The sequence below is a fragment of the Haliotis asinina genome, chromosome 4 (genome assembly GCF_037392515.1).
Source record: "Haliotis asinina isolate JCU_RB_2024 chromosome 4, JCU_Hal_asi_v2, whole genome shotgun sequence".
In the NCBI taxonomy this organism is placed as follows: domain Eukaryota; kingdom Metazoa; phylum Mollusca; class Gastropoda; order Lepetellida; family Haliotidae; genus Haliotis; species Haliotis asinina.
The window spans coordinates 27740512-27762988 of record NC_090283.1 but is presented as its reverse complement, the minus strand read 5'-3'; the positions used below and the strand labels follow the sequence as shown (position 1 = coordinate 27762988).

At 39.3% G+C, this 22477-nt stretch overlaps 1 protein-coding gene across 2 annotated transcripts; it reads right to left on the bottom strand.

The window, feature by feature from the left end:
• Positions 1-543: 543 nt before the first annotated feature.
• Positions 544-21877, bottom strand: LOC137281466 (uncharacterized). Of its 2 annotated transcripts, none has more exons than XM_067812707.1 (9): positions 21590-21877; positions 9168-9903; positions 7629-7731; positions 7283-7422; positions 5676-5796; positions 4267-4333; positions 3723-3926; positions 3338-3467; positions 544-3129 (listed from the first exon to the last, which is right to left on the bottom strand). In XM_067812707.1, exons 1-9 carry the CDS (start codon positions 21695-21697, stop codon positions 2204-2206), a joined length of 2535 nt encoding a protein of 844 aa, XP_067668808.1. In that variant the 5' UTR covers positions 21698-21877; the 3' UTR covers positions 544-2203. The 2 variants fall into 2 exon arrangements, with proteins under 2 accessions (XP_067668808.1, XP_067668809.1); XM_067812708.1 differs by having other exon boundaries at positions 9168-9780.
• Positions 21878-22477: the final 600 nt, after the last annotated feature.

Below are 22477 nucleotides of genomic sequence, written 5' to 3'. Positions count from 1 at the left end.
GTGAGTTCTTTGGTCATCACTGAAATCAATGAATGTGTGTTTGGAACAGGTTTACACAATTTTCATCACCAATATGTGACATTGTCACATATTTGTAGAAAGAATCGATGTTTGCCCCCAAAACAACCCTATCAAGATATCAACCTCCAGGGATGGTAGGAGTGGTAGTGTGATGGCAGGTTTAACAGGCTGACGACATTTTACCTCTCTGTCGGAGTATCAGCTTACTGTCAAGGACGAGAGAAGTGGATGTAGAGAGTTGCCACCTTTAGTGGAACCTGGGGACAAGTTGGAACGGGGTGACAATCGGAGGAGTCAGGGATTCCTAGATCATGTTTGACATCGAGGTCCCGTATTATCCGAACATTGCTTCCGTTGATAAATGCTCGTAGGTTCAAATCCCGTTCCCGTCGTATGAGGTTTCATGAAATCAGACTTTGTTAGCAAGTCAGGTTTATATGTCAGCACTGAAAAAAAATACTTTTCTAATTTACTCGCTCGCTCACTCATATGACAGACTCATTAACTGTACAACAAAAACAGTGACCGTGGAGATCTTTGGTTTATTTTTATCTTGTCTCGTCAAACTTCACTCCAAGGATTAATCGCAGACATCATTATCTGGATGAACTGTCATTATCATATTTCGTGAAACATGATTAATGTTTCAGTGGAGGATCGGTTACGAAACAAAAGCAGTTACTGCTATCAATGTTTTCCAAAATGCATTCACACCAAGGCGAAAGCTTCGGGAAATGCCATTTGTTTCAAAGGGAGGTAATTCTTACATATGTTGTTTTATTTCTACAGGCAAATGGGTTTACAGTTTAATAAACAACAATAAAAACAAATAAAATAATTCACCATAGACTGCCAAGGACATACAAAATACGTTCCAAACTGTCCTTGACTACCTAAAATGTAGCTTTCCTATTTTAGAAAAAAGAACAGTCTACTTAAGAAATTGAAATGACATTGCTTTTTTTATAAACCCTTTCGTTGAAATTGCATCTTGTCTTAACAATTTTTAAAGATTCCCATGGTTAGAAATTTAACCCAAAGTAAAATCAAAGTAAAACAGCATTGCAGTGATGTATCAGTGCCATATGACCACAGCGAGGTAGAGGACATATATACTCTTTGAAAAGGTTGGGGATCAGGAAATACAGATGTAATACAATTATTACAAAAACAAATGGCAAATATCCTATAGAAGTATGTTAGCAATTGTTAAACATTTCACACAAACATATCCGATAGCGTACACGTGACACAGCCATAACTGATTTTGCAACTGTCAAGCAGGTCGATTACTTTCTCTGAAGCTTTTCAGACTGTTGTGAATTTCGTCGTTCCATTCATTGTTTGTGTTTGAACTGGAGCTGTCTGTTACTGACAGAGCGTCTTCGTGCAGGGTTGAACACTAGAACAAGGACTGCAGGGGACAAGGCGTTAAATATTTGATAGTATTTGATTGGATGACTGAAAAACAAGCGTTCCAGGTCAACGTCATGAGTACAGAATTGATTCATTCGAAACCACAATTTGCAGCCCATCTTTATGTTCAACGGCCACGTGGTGTGTCCACGTGTTGTCCACAGACCCGAGGTGGGTTGTAGAGTTAGGTGGCATCATCATAACTGACCGAGCCACTCTTCATATTGTACTAGGAACGTTTACTGGACAATACTGAACAGATCTGATGACATGACACGTGGGCGTCAACTTCGTAACCACGTTGGCAGAGCGCTGGCCAGGAGCTTTACGAAGAGTGCAACAGGCTCCCTGTTATGGCCCTTGGGAATCCCATGTCGTCAGGAGAATGAATGAATGAATGACAAATCGTTCCGGTACTAGGCACACTTCGAGTGAACGAATGTTTTACACATCGCGGAAGTATTACTCATGTTCAGTACTCAGTATTATTAAGAAGGTCTGTTTTGAAAAAAATTCAATCTAAATCATATCCGTTGCTAGTCATATTATTTAAAGTGTTACTTTATTACTGAATGCAGTTACTTCACTACTAATTATGACACGGTTATTACTGTTATTATTTCTCACAAATGCAAACATGTTATTTTTTTTTCGACGGATCCCCGATGTTTTTAAAGAGCATATATTACCTGAAGAGAAAGAAGAGACGTTCCTGCTGGGAGAAGACCATAGTAACACCATACTGTACATACGTTGAAGTTACATTTCATTTCCAATAAGAGTTTCGTCTTCTCGCTGCTCTGTATATAGCATACCTAATTCTGGCTTCCCGTTCATTTCTGCTAAACCCCCTGAAGTAAGCTCGGCTCAACTTTCTCTTCCTTCTTGATTTGCGTCGGCGTTTATAAGAGTCCAATCGTTCAAGTGGGTTTCTGTACACGAACCGGACAGCCCTTGGAACCCGTCGCTTGGAAGAAGAGTCTATTGACGATGATGGAGCTGTTGGTGAAGCTGCTGGCAAACCATTTGTGTCTAAGGAATCTCTTTCGTGCATTTTGTTTTTCACGAGGTGAAGGAAAGGACCACGTGACCTCCACGTTTCAAATTCATTCGGCTGATTCATTTCCCAAACTGACTTCACTCCGTTTTCGTTAGTGAACAAAATGTTGCCGTCGGGTTTATTGTCCACTTGAGCACTGCGCCTGTATCGCAACGAGGGAAAGCGGTAGGATACAGGCTGGCGCCTCACCTGTGGGACGAATCTCTGCTGTAACAGAGGAGGAGGAGGAGAAAGGGGCTGTAGATGAACAGTTGGAGAGTTTGGCACCGGAGCTGTATGTACATCTAGTGTGGCAACTCTGCTTGGCTCCGGAGTTGGTCTAGGAATGTAGGTGTCGAATCGTTCATTGAGGGCATTGGGCAGTGCAGCCCTTGGACTTGTGCTCGGCATTGCCGTAGATGGGTCTGCGGAGCTGATCCACTCGTTCCTGAAGCTGACGGTGTTCAGGGCGTTCCAGGAAAAGGCTGCGAAGAGGGCCATCCAATCGTAGTCGTAGAAACGAAAAGTGCTGAAGTCACGTGTCTCCCTCTTCCTATACACCTCACAGTTGGGGTACTCAGGCCGACAGATACACTTGCAATTTTTGCTCAAATAGCCACCCTGGTTGCAAGTCAACGTATCTGGGCAGTGACCTACAAATGCAAACGCGAATGTTAGATTGCGTTTGAACCAGAGATTGCGATCAGTTAGGGGACATTTTGGAATGAATGGTACGCATCTCGTAGGCAAAGCGTATTTTTATCAAATGATGTGTGTGGAACCATCAGCAGCTTGTCCCGATGTGCACTGACTTTAAGAGGTTTGATGGGTGGCGGGATGGTGAATATTCGGGGTACTTACTGCTGCACCTGTACATCAGGTTGACAAGCTTCTTATCGTCGAAGGAGAGCTCCGTCACTTTACCAATGACGTCCTGAAATTTCGTGTCCTTAGCGAGGATAGTCGGCCGGATCCGGTCCATGGAGAAAGCCTGGAGTGAGTGAGTGAGTGAGTGGGTGAGTGAGTGGGCCTCGGCGAATAAGTGAATGAGTGCCAAGGTGAAGTTAAACGTGTATTACCGTAAAAAGCGTTAGGGTTTCATCAAGATAAGATTAAGGTGTACACATGCACATGTTGGCAACAGCTTCACACAATGTGGGCCGCAGACGTTGACTTATGCAGGATCAACATGATATAACAGAGATACGGTACAGTTCCAGTTCTCAGGAAGAAGGCATTGACCTACCTTAGGACCATAGTGCATCACGGATTTATAATCGTAGCCAACGGTGTGGTTGACCACAGTCGTCCAGGTTCGTTTCTTAAAGTCCCATTCCGTACCAGGTCGGGCGTTTTCGTGAAGAATCGTGATAAACTCGTCTCGATCGGGCCGCTGATGTTCATGTACGAGTCCGATGGAGTGACCAATTTCGTGAAGGACAATACGACGCTATAAACAGAGGTAAACATTGGTTTACACCACCATCAGATAACAAGGGGGCGTATTTTCATATTAATGTCGGCACCTACCCGACGACAATCACTGCGTGTGTATCGCAACTAGGGCCAAACTTTTGTAAAATCCGCAAATGTTCTAACTTGAAACTAACCTGAAAGTATGACAAATATCGGAACCTGGGCTACGATTACCGTTACGGTAAATCTGTATGTTACAGTATCGGCGGTACGACTGACGTAGGTAGATCTACGATAGCTTTGTGAAACGAGGCCCTGTATGAAAGAGATCATAGATACGCAGCCAGGATTCAGGTCACCCTGATGCTACTCACGATCCTGCATGGTCCCTGTAGGGTGATGTTCTGGACGCCACGGATCATGCCGACGTGGGAGCTACACCTACAACAACGGCAAAACCAACCTCACATTTGATTACACACCATGATATAAACATGTTCAACAGATCAAATACTGTATACAGGAGCATACTCAGAAAAACCCAAAGTTATCGTCGAAGGAGAGATCCGTCACTTTACCAAAGATGAACAACACGACCTTGGTTGACATAGACATGTACAGAGTGTGAGTTTAGTTTTAACGTGCCTTTACCAATGCTCCATCAATATAAGGGTGGGCGTCACCACAAATTCACAAATTTCACACATTGTGTCCATGTGGGGAATCGAACCAAGTGAAAGAGCGAACATTTTAGCAACTAGGCTACCCCGCCGCCCCTCGATGACAACAACACAAAAATATTAAAGTTACAGAATACAACCCCATGCACTGAACATCCGCCACGTCCTCTATTCTATAATAGGCCCGTGAAGGTCAGGGGTAGTATAAGCCTTCAGCAACCCATGCTTGCCATAAATGGCGACTATGCATGTCGTGAGAGGCGACTAACGGGATTGAGTGGTCAGGCTCGCTGACTTGGTTGGCACATGTCATCGGTTCCCAATTGCGAAGATCAACGCTCATGCTGTTGATCAGTGGATTGTCTGGTCCAGACTCGATGTTTTACAGACCGCCGCCATATAGCTGGGATATTGCTGAGTGCGGCGTAAAACTAAACTCACCCACTCACTATCCTATAATATATACTGCAGTCAGTACTATTCTCAGTCACAATATGAGATAATGTTGGGCGAATTTGTACTCCTAAAATTGAAAGACCAGATTCTCAACATGATTAAGAACGTACTGGCGGAGACATGTTGCATTATGACATCCAAGTTACGAACATTAGTTGCATTATTGATTTAAGAAACATTATCCATATTTTGATGCACAAAATAGTTCAGTTTTATGTTTGTTTTTTCCGGATCTATATTTAGTTAAAAGTGCCACCTTCAAATATGCATCGTCTGCGTGAGATGGAGAGTTGTGTTTGTATCCATTTCGTTGCTTTGCAACGTTTGCAAAATGCGTCCAACGTTATTGTTATACTGCAATAATAATACACTGACAGTTCTGTATCATTTCCCACAGACGTTCAGTGGCTGTGTACTTCAATTTAGTCGTCAAACGCCTTCGAGAAATAATAAAGATTTTGTCATCAATAACATATTATGACTTCCGGATACATTGGATTATAAATGCCAAGACAAGACGTCACAATGACTTTATGGATCATGTCGTTATTTGAGTGTCCTCAGGCACACGTACACTGAACGTGTTTCAGCAGCTTTAGATGCTATCAAATATAATATCACAAAACCAATCCAATATTTATACAAACCCAGGACCATTCCGGAAGCGTATCCTATTGATGTCGCTGCTGGTAGCCATCTTGAATCGGATGCAAGTGGCCTGCTCCCAGTCGTACATAGCTCTCTCAAACAACATGATGTCACTCCAGCCTGAAAAGAAAATGTATACTCAAGCACAAAAGTAACCATAATAAAATTTTGGTTGTTCTCATTGGATATTTTTTCAGTACTGCTCTTTAACATGATAAGGAACACTGTTATTGAGTTAACCATTTGTTATGTAAATACATATATTTTAGTGAGAGAACTAGGTTTAAAGCCGCTTTGAACAGTGTTCGAGATAAATCATGACTTGTCAGCTTAAAGCCTATGTTCTTTTCAAACAGAAGGCTCGTTAAAGTGATGTACACTTTAAACATACTGGCGTGCAAAATAACACACTTCAGAAACAACCTGAACATAGTTTTGATTGTGTATCCTTTGTACACAGTTGGGTATTAGTGGCGAACGCATGCATGCACGCCCACATACATACGTACTCTCTCACACCCACCCCAACACGAATCTCTTGCTTTACCCAACCCTGATCTATACCCTTACACAACGTTCGTAGTATAAAAACACTGTCTGCATGTATCTTATGTTGTGGCAGAGATAACAGTCTGTTAATCTCTCAGTACTTCATCAAAAACACCTATTCACAAAGATATAAATATCTTGACAGATTGCAACAATTGACGCTTCCAGTATATTTAGTTGTAGGTTTTATATTCCAGCGAGTGTGTTACGGCTGAGAAGCTGCATTCTTTAGGCTATATTAAGGTAAGAGGTTAATGACGCTACACAGGCTAGTACAGTCGACTTTAGAACACTCTTCAATCACTGTCGCCTCCTTTAAGGGGAAGAGTACTGACACAATAAACCCATTGTGCAAATACTTCCACTATTAGCTCATGACGAGCTATTTGTGTGATGAGGAGTTTCCATTTAAAGAAACTATGCTTTTTTTATAAAAACATCACCCCATTTATCATCAACGTGTATGTTTCAAATATTTGAAATACTGAAACATCATTTGTTCGACTTATCATGTAACATCAATGTTTGAACAAACGAATGCTCTTTTGTATCACAACAGTATTCATCCACATTCTCCTCATTTTGGAAAAAAAGAAATACAGTCTTATCATATTCGTCACCATGGTTTTAGAGAAATGAAAATATGCCAACTATTTCATTTCAGATAAATACATATACAGTTAATTCTTGAACTACTTGTACATTCAGTCAACCTAGCGGACATTTTGTTTGACTCTAATATCAGCCTCAAAATGTTCACCTAATCTTGTGACCTTAAATTGTTAGTGTACTCCTCGTGAAAGTATCAAGTGGATGAGATAAACGTATCACTCGGGAAGATATCTATCTGTCTGGCTAGATGGATCTGTACGGTAGCCCTAGGTCTATTCAAGCATATACAATAAGCCCATTTCTAGGGTCCATCGGTGGGATACTGCTGTCACGTTCCTAATAACGGCAAAATATGACACCCACTCACCTCGGACTGTTCGCTTTCACACATGAAAATCGTTTAAAATGAAATTGAATTCAAATGAAGAATCACAATTACACTTACTAAAATCTTCTTCGTTGATTTCATAAGGAATCACTTTGCTAGGCCAGTAGTACCGATTATGTTTGATTGCTTTTCGCTTGTGTCGGATCAACTCGGGGGGATCATTGTCTGTCGAACGCTTCCCTCTTCTTGGGGGAAATCTGTACATGTCAAGCCACATTTTTAACACTATAACACGTCATAAGATAAATACACGTAGCTTGTTTGTTGATAATAAACCCGGAGCACTAAGCATTTAGTATAGCTTAAGACAAATGTAGCAAGTAAATGAAGCAATTATAATATTTTGTATTACGTGAAATGTCGAAAACATGTTGCGGAAAATCAAAGATGGCGATGCACCTACGCCATGTTGCCATAGAAGTATCTCCATTGGTTATCGGTCAGCACCATGTCCATTTCTGTCGTGATGTAGCCAGGGGCGCGATCATACACCTCATCGATCTTACCTGCACGGGGAAAACACATGTACAGATTAAACAGTCAAAGCAATTAATGGGAAAAAATAATGCTTCACAATGTTCTGTCAGAATCAGCCTTTATTGCAGATTGAATCATGTGACAGAACTGATGTGATAGGATAATTTTGTGCAAGATTCTTGTGTTTTTTTAAAATATACATCCATCCAGCAATTAAAACTGACAACGGTGGTGTGAGCATTTAGTCTGTTTTCCACGATGGCTCATGCTGAATGTGATCACACAATTTCACGAGGGAGACATTTTGCGTGGAACTTGAATTTTCTGGTTAGTTTCCTGGAGATGGAACGAAATAGTCCTACTATATCATCGCTTCCGAGTCCTTTTTCTGAATTGTTTTATCTACACAGATACCAGTATCAACGTTGGTATTGTTACTGATATTGACACAAATATAGATTTGACGATGTGTGAGCAGTGACATGGATGTTGATGTTGACACTGATGTAGGCAATGATATAGATTTTGACGTCATTAAAACAAGGAATTGTACCGTGCAGCGGTATATAGTTTCAAGATCTACTGTACACAAGCAAGGTAATAGCTGTGCAGATGTAGCACGTTTAGGAAAAGTATAAAACAGCATAACAAATGTTACATTCGTTCAGTAACCGTTTACGGGAACTGAACATATTATTGTGTCGTGATGCTCTTTAACAGGTTCTGTGTCATCAAACGAGGCTGGCACATGCGCAGTGAAGTGTTCACATCTTCACTACATTGTGCCAGGAGGAATTCTAATGTTTGAAAAAACGTAGCCAAGTTCTCTCTGCCTAGACCCCGTCACGTTATTCCTCTGATAAATACGTCAGACGTTCAGGAAGTCCGAATTGATAAAATCTAATAAAATATACAGCGTTGTGCAAAATGCATTCGGATGTAATTTCTGTACACTTACATGTTAATTCAGTGTAGCATAAATACTTTTCATTGATTTTTAATTTTCGTAATATCCAAGTCAGATTTTGTACATTTATGAGGAATATCCTACCCACGATCACATAATTTCTGTTGCTAATTTATCATATGGTAACAATTTAATCAACATGTGTACAGTGCCGTGAACTTCTCTGGCCTATCGGATTGTGCGTTGTGGAACCATACATAAGCTTATAAATGTGATGTCATCAGTTAAGTGACACCATGTGAGGAGATGATTTGAAATTTGCCTGTCAAATTTGCCAAAGATCCATACTAAACTTTCATGAAAACTATTTATGCAACACCGAAATAATAATAAGTGTCCGAATACTTTTTGCACGACAGCAGTAACCGTTGTTACTATCATTATTTATATAAATAATTATTGTTGTAGTAGCTGATGTATGATGTATGATGATGATGTACTGTTGTTGCTGTTTTGCAAAAGTGTCTAAACTAAGAAAAAAATGGCTGCCGTACTCACTGCGCCTTTTGTACCTGTCCATTGCCAATTGGAGCAATTCGTCCACACCGTTAGGACCGCCATTAAAGTTGTAGGCACTGAAGTCAAGGTCAACAGGCACATCAGAGTTCGAAACAGGAGCTCCCGAAGAAGTAGCAGTGACCGCAACAGGGTCCGGAAGACGGGCAAATCTTGTTAGGTCGAGCTGATGGATAACGTTCCTCCCAGAACTGGATGATTTGAGTCCCAGCAAAACACGAAGCAGACGATCTATCTTTTCAGGGTTTAGAGTCATCCTGGAATTCACTTGTCCAGTTCTCGGAGAAATATAAGAGTCAAGGATGTTAAGTTTTTCCAATATTTGCCTTCCTCCTTTTCGGAGTGACATTTTTTGTATCAAATGAGTTAGTTCGTTTTTATATCCTTCCAGAAATGACTTCTTAGAAGCCCTTTGTTGATTGTTCTGTCTTGTTTGTTGATCTGTCTTTAGTGGTCGTTCAACCTTTGATAAAAGCTGTTTCGGAGTTTTCAGTAATTCCTTTGGATAATGTGTGACCTGATGAGGAATTGGTGTAGGGCATTCAGTCGTCGCCGCTTGAGGCACATGAGCTCGCTGACTCTTTAATTGAACCGGCTGAAAATTGTGCACCCGTTGAGTATATAAAGTATGTATTGCATGTAATCGTTGCCGAAGTCTAAAAGCTTGAACTACATCTCCATCACCAAACCCCTGCCCTTCCTCTAGATGAGCATCGCCCTGAAATCATCACAGACAGAAAATTACAAGCCATCCTGCCAGGAACCCCGAGACCAACATTTCTTGTACCGTGGATTATCTGTTTTCGGACATCATACGGCGTTTATTTGCAGTACAACGATTTGTTTGGCGCCAAACAGACATTGTAAATACTTCATGGGTTCTTGTTTTAAAGATAAAGTGTTTTAAAATCTAATGTGATGTCTTGTCTGTGATGTCAATCGATTAGCAAAAAAAACCACAAATGTTTCTGAAGTGTCCGAAAACTCATAAAGCGATGATACAAGTGTTATGGACATGATAAGAGGGAAGGTACATCAGGAAGAAAATACAATGGAAAGACACCACAGAAATAAAGCTTTGCTGAAGGCAACAAAAGATGTTTACAGGAAATATAGCAGGGCCCAATCTTGCAATTATGACGTACTTGGTACTCATCTAACACGAACACAAATGCGAGTCGTGGATTCTGAAAAGCGCTCTCAAGGAAAATTGTCAGCTTCCTTGATCTTGGGTGACGTTTGTTTAATATGTTGTTAGATATTTACTCACGCACCAGTAATAGACATATTAAACGACAAACGCCAGCTCTCCCAATGTTTGAAAGTGATACAGTTTTGGGTTATGGTTTGAAGGAACTCCTGAAGATCAGGGTGAATCTTCAGCAACCCAAGCTTGTCGCAAGAGACGACTGAAACTATCATGTGGTAGACTCGCTCTAATGGGTGACACATGCAATTGTATTCCAGATCAATGATCGTGATGTCGATCACTGGATTTTCACTCGATTATTTACAGGCCGCTGATGTGTACCTGGAAAAGGTCTGCAGGTTTTAAGGCAAATATCAGGTCTTAGTCACACACATTAAGGGTGGACAAAAATACTGTTAAAAAAGGAAACTTGACATTGGAAAAACAGAATTTTAAGAAGATATTTGGCACAAACCAATCCAGTCCCAACATGCGGAGGAATGGTTGCAAACGACAAAACGTTTTAAAACAGACACATGAATTACACAGTGTCGGTAGTGAATAGCTAAAAGACCCCTTGCTTGGTATGCACGTGCATCATGAAATTGTGTATCACCTTGAGCTGAAGTCAACGACTGTAGGCTTTGAAAAGTGATGGTGTTCCACATGCATTGCTTTAAACCACTATAAACGACATGAGAATGAAAGAACTGACAAAAGCTCAACGACACAACGTCATCGGTCGTTTACAAGGACCAGCATTGCAGTACACAGACATCTCAAACCTATGGACCCGATACAGTAATACTGGGAGGTCAGGTCAACCTGGAGTTACAACCGCATTCCTCAAGACAGCATTCGGCTTCTCCTTTCTTCTGTGGGTCACCGCTGAGAGGTGGTTTTACAGTAACTGAGCAATAATGTCATGTTTGAATCTGTTACATGCACTCAGTAATCATACGTAAACTCCAAAACAATATGTCACGTTTCTTGTTTTTAAAGAGTGTATGTATGCAAATATATACTGCTACACAATAATTTGCCCGATGATCATTTGAGTGGAAATGTAGGTTTCTCCAAAACTGACCCGAAAAATTCAAACGTCAGCAAAACGTTACCACAAGAAGACGACAGACAATGAATAAAAGTGACACGAATCAATCATGAAGGCGAATGTGAGAATCTGACGGTTATATCCATGAGAACGTTCTCGGCAACATCACGACATTCTTTGTGTATTGTTCTCCTCGTGTATTGTTCTCCTCGTGTATTGCTCTCCCTGTGTATTGTTCTCCATAACTAAGTGTCGCATCAGCTGCGGGCGGGTCATTCTGGGCGTACATGCAACGTTACAATATGTGCCAACTTGACTTTTGCTTATGAACGTTCGTCTTATGACTGAAATCATGACGTTGCAGAGGTAAATACTATACCTCCGTCCAAGTAAACGTAGTCTCAGTGTATTTCGTTACACTCCACCACTGAGTCTAACAAAACCTAGTAGAAGGTCGCGTCAGGTAACCTTTGAGCTACCAATGACCGTCCAATCAAACGCGAGAAGGTTAGATAGATTTAACCAATCAGACAACGGATACTATTTAGGGATGGGAGGGACTTTAAAATATTCAGGTCACTGACACAGATCTCTCCACAAACATCCGCATATAACACAGTTATTTGACCTGCAGTATATGCGCTTTTGGATTTCAGCTGATATCGTTACCATTAGCAAATATTTCCGCAAGAGAACATCCTTTAATATTGCCAAAAGACTAGTATTTTTTTAGTATTATTTTCAGCGACTAGTAGACGCCGTGTGCATCACCCGGAAGCGAGCCTACGCTAAATAGCATTCGGAGTCGTTCGGAACCTTTTCGAGATAGAAAGTTCAAAAGGTATGTGCGAATGTGCACTTTCGCGATTTGGTAAGCTGTGTTCTGATTGGTCAATCTCAAAGGTTACGCGACCTCCTATAAGGTTTTGTTAGACTCAGTAGTGGAGTGTAACGAAAGGTACTGAGGATAAGTTTACTTAGACTGCACTCTACCCATATTGTGAAATGTTCATTTTCTATTACTGTTTGTTTTCATGTTAATACTTTACAAAGTATATAAATATAATCGTAAATATATTTTGTACATACCTTATGCATGGTTATCTGTTATACATACAATTTTACATATACTTAACAGCAAAAGAAACGCTAGTAAACGATATGATATATCACTGAACTGGGTACAATAATTGATTTAATAACATGTTCACATCTTCAGTATGCTTTTATACCATGACTGATGGACACTTAGAAGGTGGAAGGCAGTGACGTTTCTAGGCTATTTCTTGTCCCTTCATCAAGTGAGTGACGGTGCTAAGAAGTAGCCCGAAAACATCGTCTTGTAGACGAAAAAAAGTTGCAAATTCATACCATACGTCTTCATATGCAACTTTGTACATGTGCACAAATGTAGCCGTCACATTCCGTTCCTCTTTTGTAACTCATGCGACTTTGCTGAAATGTATTTTTGGAAAACACGAACCTTTGGTGCCATCGACCGACGTGAACTGCAGGTATGAACAATCGTCGCATTTATGTTGATCGGTTTTGGCAATGTCATCTGTGGGCACAACATCAGATGAATCGAAGTCTAATCTCCTCAGAGCCGAGGGAAGAGTGTGGGGAGGTGACGAAGGTTAGGCTGATTATGGCGTGGGAAGGTTTCAGCTGTTTCACGACCTCTGCCTTAGTATTCTGCAAACGTGCGAAGACTGCAGTTCAGAGCACTGAAGTTCTCCGACGTTCGATCTCAACTACAGTGTCTTCAGCAGGAGAACAGGCGTTCACACAGCACCCTCCCCACCACCTTGGCCATCTCTTCCATCCGACATGGGATCGGGCATGTATAGAACGAGCTGGGACGAATAATTCAAACCGGAAGATGACCACAAGCAATAGTATTCCGCACGTCTTCTCCTAGAGAATTGTTCACTCAATGAGAACTCATTCAATGTCAGTCATGCCTGGCAGGTCTAGGTCACTATAGAATGTTGCGTATTGTATATGATGGGGATATCCTGTCACTATCAAGGATTTCATTCTTTAAACGTCACTGTTCACCATCGGTAGTGGCCCATGATTCCTTTCATACAGTGTAATCATGGGTTAAATGTAACACCTTTCTTTGTAATAAAACTCAATTTGCCTTTCTTTTACTGTTAAGTTTACTTTGTATTGATTAAATATAATAGAATATTTAATGTATGTAATTCCACCCTGTGCAGTTCACTAGGTGTGTATGTCCCAATGGTATGTTTGTTGGAAAGAGAAATTAAACAGGAGTTACTAAGGAAATGTAACACAAGGAGAAAATAGTGTAAATGAAGAGAAAAAAGCAATACGGTAGATGAATGGACATGAAAAAGATAGACCACATGAAAGAAAAATATGGGATAAGGAAAACTACAAACTGTAATGTTTGTTTTAAGGTAACGAAACATCCAAAAAACTATGCAAAAACGTAAATAAAGCTACAATATGTGATCCATTCGAAGGGATAAAGACATATCCAAAATATAAGAAAACGTTTACATATGAGAAAAAAGCACACACACACGTGCAGTTTGTTAGATATAATAAAAATAGCTTGAAACTCAAAGATTTGTGTCCACATACGCATGCCAAGACAGGACTTTGTTAAAAACACAAGAATGAAAAGTAACCGTAAATAGTCAGAATTATATCTATCAGGGTTGTATCTCAAGCAAAAAAGAGAAGTATAAAGAAATATCCCAGTAATAACAAAAAGTATAAAGAAAATTGTATTAAATTATTAAATATTATACTTTTCTTATCATTCATCAGTCAAACAGAATTAAAATGAATGAGATTATATTCCAGGTCCACAATTGGCTACTCCATGGTGATGACCTGAGGTCAGGTTGAAGCACCGCATCCCTGATTGTAGTTTCTGTGATAAGTCGCTTGCACTTCAATGTGATACAGACCTGCTACCCTTGTCAGTCATTTTTCATACCTTCCTATTAGTTTCACGATTAAAATTATGGTACAAATCAATTTTAGAATACATAAATATATCTTAACGTCTTTAAATCCCCTTTGTCGTTAGGTATTATTGTCATGAATTCGGAATGGCTTTAACAATCAGGAATACATGTGTTAAATATTAAGTTATCTCCTCTTTAAACATAACAAAATGTACAACATACGAACTTTTCAGGGAGATATGCGAAACGTTTTACGTATTGTCTAAGTAACAGAGCTGACAGTCTGTGGTTGTCGATAGTGAGGCCAACACACCTTGGGTTTGAACTATTCTCGGGCAGCGAGCAACTATGTGATCATTCCTCTATTAACAAATTCGTTCATGGTAATAACAACGAATAGGAACGAAAACACACTGGTAGACATATTTACAGCATGCAACTGTTGCAGTGCTTCACCATAGGAAATGGAGACACACGTCCTAATGAATCGCCCCCTACACGCAGAAACGTCCAGACAATTTATGCACATTCATTGTTAGACTCATCGAGGAACAGTAGTAAATACCAACAATCCGAATGTAATTTCTTCTGACAGATAGCTTAAGTCAAAAGAGAATCGTTCATCCCTCACCAGGGAATTCAAATAACTATACACTGTCATATCAACAAAACACAAACGTCCAAAACAGTTAGGCTCTGGGTAACCTAACACAACAAATGGTTGCCTTAACAAACTGGGCTTGGTCCCCAAAAACCTGAATCCATTTTGAACTCCAGTCCATATGGTGGATACTCTTTTATAGTACAAGGAAGTTGTTGAGATAAATGGAATGCAATACCATGTCGATGGTCAGAAACTGAAAGGAATTGCTTGACGTTTTGCAAACTTAGACAAAAACCAAGTTCAGTTACACAGAACCAACTCTGAATATTACTATTGACAAAAAAATTCATTTTATACTGAACATGGTAACCATATATATCCTGGGCAGTTGGTAATACAGGAGAGCAAATGTCACCTGAAGTTTACCGACGAATCAATCTGGGAAATGCCGACATTTCCCACAGATGGCATCGGTGTCAAATCGATGTTTCAGCAAGGTACATTGAAGATTAGATGATGAGACTAACGTTTCGTCTCTAATACACACACGCGCACGCGCGCGCGCACACACACACAACAAAACCCCCCAAAACAAACAAAAAAAAACAAAAAAAAAACAAAACAAAAAAACAAAACAAAACAAAACAAAAAAATGTACTCAAGGCTTGGGGGTGGGGGGAGGTTTACGTGTGTGTGTGTGGTGGGATATACACCGAGAAAATCTAGACTTTCTCTTTTAGGGCCTGCGCATTGTAAGGAGAGCTATGCACAAGGGAAGGTAATGTGGTTCAGCGAATGTGAGACAGACTACTTAAGTGTCTGTTTATTGGGATGATATCGGTGTGTCTTTTTTCATAATTGCCCAGTGAAACCGTCTCATGCTTCGTATTTTGATATATACACATGCAGATTCAGACTGACAAAAGCTACACAATCTCGTACTAGACAGGTGACTTTGCAATAGTCACGTGTACGTCCTAGAAGATTTCAGAGAGCGTGGTGCCGTAATATTTTCAGGTGAGCACTTGAGCTCGAGTGAATTTAGTTTTACGCCGCACTCAGCAATATGTGTAAATGGTGTGTAAATAACCAGACAATCCAGTGATCAACAGAATAAACGCATCGATCTGCGCAATTGGGGACAGGTGACATGTGTCAACCAAATCAGCGAGCCTGATCACCCGATCCCCTTAGTCACCTCTTACAACAAGCATGGATTACTGAAGGCCAATATTCTAACCCGCGTGTTTATGGCTAGTCATTTCCATGTTAAAAGTATAAATGTACATGCTAAAGATGTACCGAAGACAAAATAAACGCACATTTGACACATTTACCTCTCACAATGACGTAATCAAAAGAGCCATGAAAGGACATCACGTTATATTTGAATAACTTACTGACACATAAAGAGGTCACCCGGCCGAGACAATGAGTTAGCGTGATGTCGGGAGATATGTCAAATTTGGAAATTAATGTGTCTTCTCGCGCACACTACATACCCTTGGCCACTCTCATAATCTTCTCGTTTTGTCCACTTAGCGTTTAGAGATAGTGTAATAATTGTCGGTTTTTTGTATGACACGAGTCATGGTGCAGCTTCAAGGAAGACACGCTCAATACATCACGACTCCGTCACATCAAGCCAGCTTTATACCGTATATATCATAACTGACGTACGTCAGTCACAAGTCATGTTTCGTTACATTGAATTAGATCCTTGTTTCCCTACCAGCATTGAACAAGGACATAATCACGCTGCCGTGGAAGATAATGTAAAATTTTGATGGGGAAGGGCACTACTCACACATTATTAATTAATTAGTTAATTATTATAAATACATTCAATTACGGTTATAATGAACTCCAAAGGACAATTAAGTATATACCATAAAAAAGTAGGGGATATTGGATTTACAAGATTGATTAAATGCAAATGATGAAGAACAGGAGGAAAATGATGATGAAGAACAGGAGGAAAATGATGATGAAGTGAAATGTCACAATTTATTTCATCCCTTTGGAATTGTTTCATCTGTATGGATATAAATTATTTTTTATCAAATGCGTGGGCAGTGGTTAGTGGTATGGAATATGATGTTATGAATGGAATATCGTCTACTTTTTTAATGGTATAGTTCGTCATAACTGCCCTTCGTCATACGCATTTCAACAAAAATATACAAGTGGCCGGGGCCGAAAATATCTCGAAATGTCCGTTACTTCGTTACTCGATCACTGGATTGTCTTCCACGTTTTGATTATCAAGCCCTGGGATAATGCTGACTGAAGTGTTCAGCAAGTAACATCAACTCTGTCGTGCCCAGTCATGTGTATATGGTGTTCTTATAAACTTAATACGGAAACTAGACAACATGGAGAATTTCATACAAAAGAAAAGGCATCAAAATAATCACCATATGCATCGGATTCGCACAAATACGACTCTGTCCTCAAACTTCCTCTTAAACCCAAACATAAATAAATGTGTAATACAATTTGTATGCTTAGCACATTTCGAAACTTTCTCCATCGGTCACTGTTAAAAGCTACTGAAGTGTATAATCACCCCCATGACCAATAATACATATATACTACAGACGTACTGACGCCAGTAAAAGCAAGTTTATAAGCATTTACTTCATGTTCCGTCAGCTTGGACAAATTAGTTATCGCCCAATCAATCAAAGAGTGTTACATAATCGATTTTTAACCCCTTTTAATGAAATAGTTGTTATAATCTTCAAAGGAGATGAAATGAATGATGAGGTATGAGTACAGTTTGCACTTATCATATGCTTGATGAATGCATCTGAGTTTGTGCGCGACATTTACTCATATTTTACAAGTTTGTGTACTTCTTTACTCTGAATACATGCTGGTGGTGATACGTGTCCGTTTTAAGAAAGGTGTTGTGATTTGGGTCGTTTATATCTGATGCTATTTATATGAACCTAAAAAATAAACGATTTTGATAACGACTTTGGCTGATATTTTTGTTGTTGTTGTTGCGGTTGTTGTTGTTGCCGTTCAGACCCATTGGTCTGGGATAAGGTTTGCAGTTGATTATGATAGCAGAGTGAGATAGTGAGTTCAACGCTAATGTTAGCAATACTCCAGCAATATCGCGGCGGGGTATTCCACAAAGGGCCTTCACACATTGTACTCATGTGGGGAAATACATGAATAAAAACCTCGAGTGTTGTCAAAGCGTCGAGGTAGTGGTGATTACAGTCAGCAGACAAACAGTGGCCTGGTTTAAACGAACCACAATCATATTTTATTTCGTTTTTGCTTTTAAAAATATATAGCACATAAAATCTACCTTTTAGTGTACTCGTTTGAACAAACATGCTATAGTCTGACGAACTCTTGTAAATTCTCCCGTTTCTGCGGTACGTATGTTCCATGTGTAACAGATATGTTATATTATTCGTATCCTAAAACTTAAAAAAAATATTTTACAAAACATCCTTCGTCACAGGTCATGTGTGTGAGACAAAGTACGCCGTCTTCTGAGGCAGCTTTGTTCGTGTTTTTTGTCAAAAGTCTCCGAATATCACTTCTACTGCAAAAGACGTCAAAGGCTGTCCAACTGACACCCACAGACGCCAACAGAATATCTGTTCTGACATTTAACTGTGTATGTGTGAATATGAATCAACGTTAAATCCCGTGACGAAACCCTGCAAATCTTAAAAGGCGACTTGCTAGTTGAGATAGAGGTGAATATTATATTTTGTCGAAACCAGGAAATAGAAGTTTGGCAGGATAGATATATGTAACAAATATGCCAGTACTTCCTCGAACTCGGGTAATAAATCGTGACTTTACTACAGCAGCAGCAAGCGTCTTGCCGAGGACTCGACGTGTTGTCACTGCTGTGCCTTCATATAACAGGTTGCTAGAATTTATATTTACATGCATAGATCACACCAGTCAAAGAGGCAAGTGAGGACATCTGAACCACCACAGTGTCATGTTACATGTCAGTTCTCGAATAGTTTTGATAGCGAGAAATAACAAGAAAGATACATACGGGGATCAATCGAGCACCACTCTATTGAAAATATATTATATTCATTGAAATAAGCAGAGGAACGTATGACGGCAGGAATAGCTGTGAATATTTGGGTGATGTATGGTAGCGATGCACTAAAGAATGTAGAACTAAACAAAACATACTGAAGTAGTTTGTGTTGCTAGGTTAATGCAAGAACGAGCAATAAACAAACATCTGTCATCATGAAATTACACATTACCAAAATATAATACGACATATCAGCATTGAAATCCATAATAATTGCCTTAAATCTAAAACATAGATTATCAATTTCACGTTTATCAAAGTGTTTACGTCGACGTCAAACATTAACCAGGTCTGATTCACTGATCCGGTAAACTACCATTTCTAAATGTTCCTATATTTGTGCCCATCAGTATGTGTACAGAAATACTATAGTTACTATGTATGCTTTAAAAACCAAACTGAAATGTTTAGTACTATATTCTGATTAAAACAAAGACAGAACTTAAACTGAAATTTGATAAAAATTTACTAGCAGTCTGAGAGGAATAGAAAAGGATTATTCGCAATGAAGGAAGTGTGCCAATAGGCCAGAAATCTTGTTGTGTCACTGTTCTCAAATGGCAGGTAGTCATGCCTCATTTCGGATACCATCTGCAAATTCTCAGCATCGGAATCCTCGACCTTGAAACGTCTGCATCTATTCCAGCAGATCCCTAGCTTCGCGGTCTCGTGAAGATCCGAACTGGTCTTCAGTAAGCCCCGCTTGTCGTACGAGGTGACTAATGGAAACGGACGTTCAGGCTCACTGATTGGGCAATAGGTTCCCAGTTGCTTAGATCTAAGTTCATGCTGTTGATCAATGGATTGTGTAGACCTGGCACGCCACCGCATGTATGGAATATTGCTGCGCGCAGCGTAAAACTTAACTCACTCATACTGACATTACAGTTATGACATTTTACACCAATGCATTTGGTGCCTTCCCAGGACGTTAATATGTTCCCCATGACTTTTGACATATTGTGTTTATCACGTGCTTTACGTTTAGTCTTGCGCATGGTCTCCCATGAGCACCTCTCTGGGCGTGATATTCAAATCATCCTTGGGTTCAGGTTGTGTTTAACTGATACTTATCTGTATATTATTTTCAGTGTCATTTTTGTTTGACAGGTTTGAGAAGTATTCTATTCAACATTCTAAATAAAAGTACATTACTGTGATCAAAAAGTATCAAACAAATTTGTATGAATGTCTTTTCGTTTATGGATTCCACTTTTTGTTCAAGAGGTATATAGTTTATAATAACGTGAATAGCATGTTTCCTATAACCAACGTTTAATGTCAATTATTCATACTGTGCCGATTATTTTTGTAAATGTAGGAAATATATCTTTTCAAGAAAAACACGAAGTAAGAATTATTGAAGCAATGATGAAATGACCACACAGCATTAAGCGACATAGCAATTTTAGCATGAAAAGAGGATATCATTTATGAATACCACATTTTGTCATGGATATACATGGAGCACTATCAATACCTTTTAATGATCATTGTTAATGAGTTGGTTATTTTTTTGTAAATGCAAGTAAAATATCTCTGCCAATAAGGATGTCATCTCAAACGGTCTTGCTCAGTTAAACACATTATAAACTCTATCCCAAGAAAATATAAGCATCGTATCTAAAAACAAATGAAAAACTGTCCATAGAGCATGAAGTGAGATTTGAATGGTGTTCAGATAACTCATGTTATCCTGGTGGTATTATTATAACATGTAAGCGTGTAACTTACTAATCCCAACTTTTCAATGCTTGCACGTCTACTGATTGTGATCGATTGTTCTCTGTATATAAATATATACATATCTATACATACATACATACATACATACATACATACATACATACATACATACATACATACATATATATATAAAATATAAACTACAGTCTTTTTCGAAATACGGACACACCACTTTTGTTGTGTTGGTCCGAGGTTCATGTGCTTTAAATAGCCTCAGCCAGTCACAAACAAAACAACATCTACACTTGAACATAAACACTGGCCACAGTTGTTCAAATTAACTGGCAGCTTGTGGCTTTCCTTTTTTCACTTAACAGTCTATGGTTTCAAACAAACTCAAATTCACTCTGGAACAATTTTACCAACCTTAACATACAATGTAACAATGAGCAGTTTGGTGAGTTTGGGATATTTGTCAACAGCCTCTAAAAAATCGCCTTCAGTGAGATTTTTGCTTAACTCTGTAATATCAAAAGCACCTACTGAAAACCGCTAATGCATTTTAGTTTTAAAATTAGGTTTGATTGAAGTACAAAATATTACAGTGTTGAAAAGAGTGATACATTTATGAAATATTTTATAGCTGAAATAACGATAGCTATATCACAGCTATTTCATATACTAAATATTTTGGGTCACAAAAGGCTACAGTGATACAGTATACATTCTGCACAATGAGATGAATCAAATCGGGAATTCGACGCAACACTTCCACGATAAGGCTAAGCCTTTGGCGTCACAGACGCTGTGAATCTATACAAGAGTATACATACCAGGAACTCGGCTGGTGTTCCATAGTTGGTTAGATAGTGACCACCAAAGTTTGAACCCCGACATGTTGACAACAGGTATTGTATCACCAGCAGCAGAGGACGATTCATTTCTAAAGCACTCAACACTCAGCTCAAACAACTCATGACTCAAGTCCCAGATTCTGAGTATTATTGCAGTGAATCCTGAGCTGAACTTCTCTGACGGAAGAGGAGCCACTCTTCAGAGTTGAATTGTCTCGGCGCCCAAACATGTAGGCTTTCTTACCAAAGATTGACAAAACATTTGATTGACAGTCGCTCTATTTTAAGATGACAAACGACCTTTTGATACTTTGAAGTCTAAAACATGACTACAAGCATTAACGTCCTGAGTCACGTGCATTTCTTGTAGAGGTATGGCTGTGTTCATCGCTAATAAAGGTTTATTTATGACGACAGATGTAATGATGTATAGCCACCAAGGAAGGTTATATACCACCGAGGCTGGGATATCTTAACACCTGAACGTTCTGTCGAATAGAGATTACACAAAATTAAATGACACTTGAATGAATAGTTTTGATTGACATCCTGTCATTTAGTTTCATGTCAGATTTTCTCAGTATGACCGTGTAGTTTCTTAAAGCATTTCACAATAAACGTATGTACCGTGTTATTCATATTGAACATAACAGTCTCAGAGATCACAAATTATCTGACAGATGAATGGTATTTTACTGATTGATTACTTGTCATTTAGTTTGATGTAAGGTTTTCATACGGTTTGTTAAAGATAACTAATCGCACCGTCGTCTCCATTTATGTATTTACAGAACAAAGCCTCTCCTGAGATTATTGAAACGTTGTAATGTTCTTAGGTTGTTTTCATGACATGCCCTGGCATTTTAT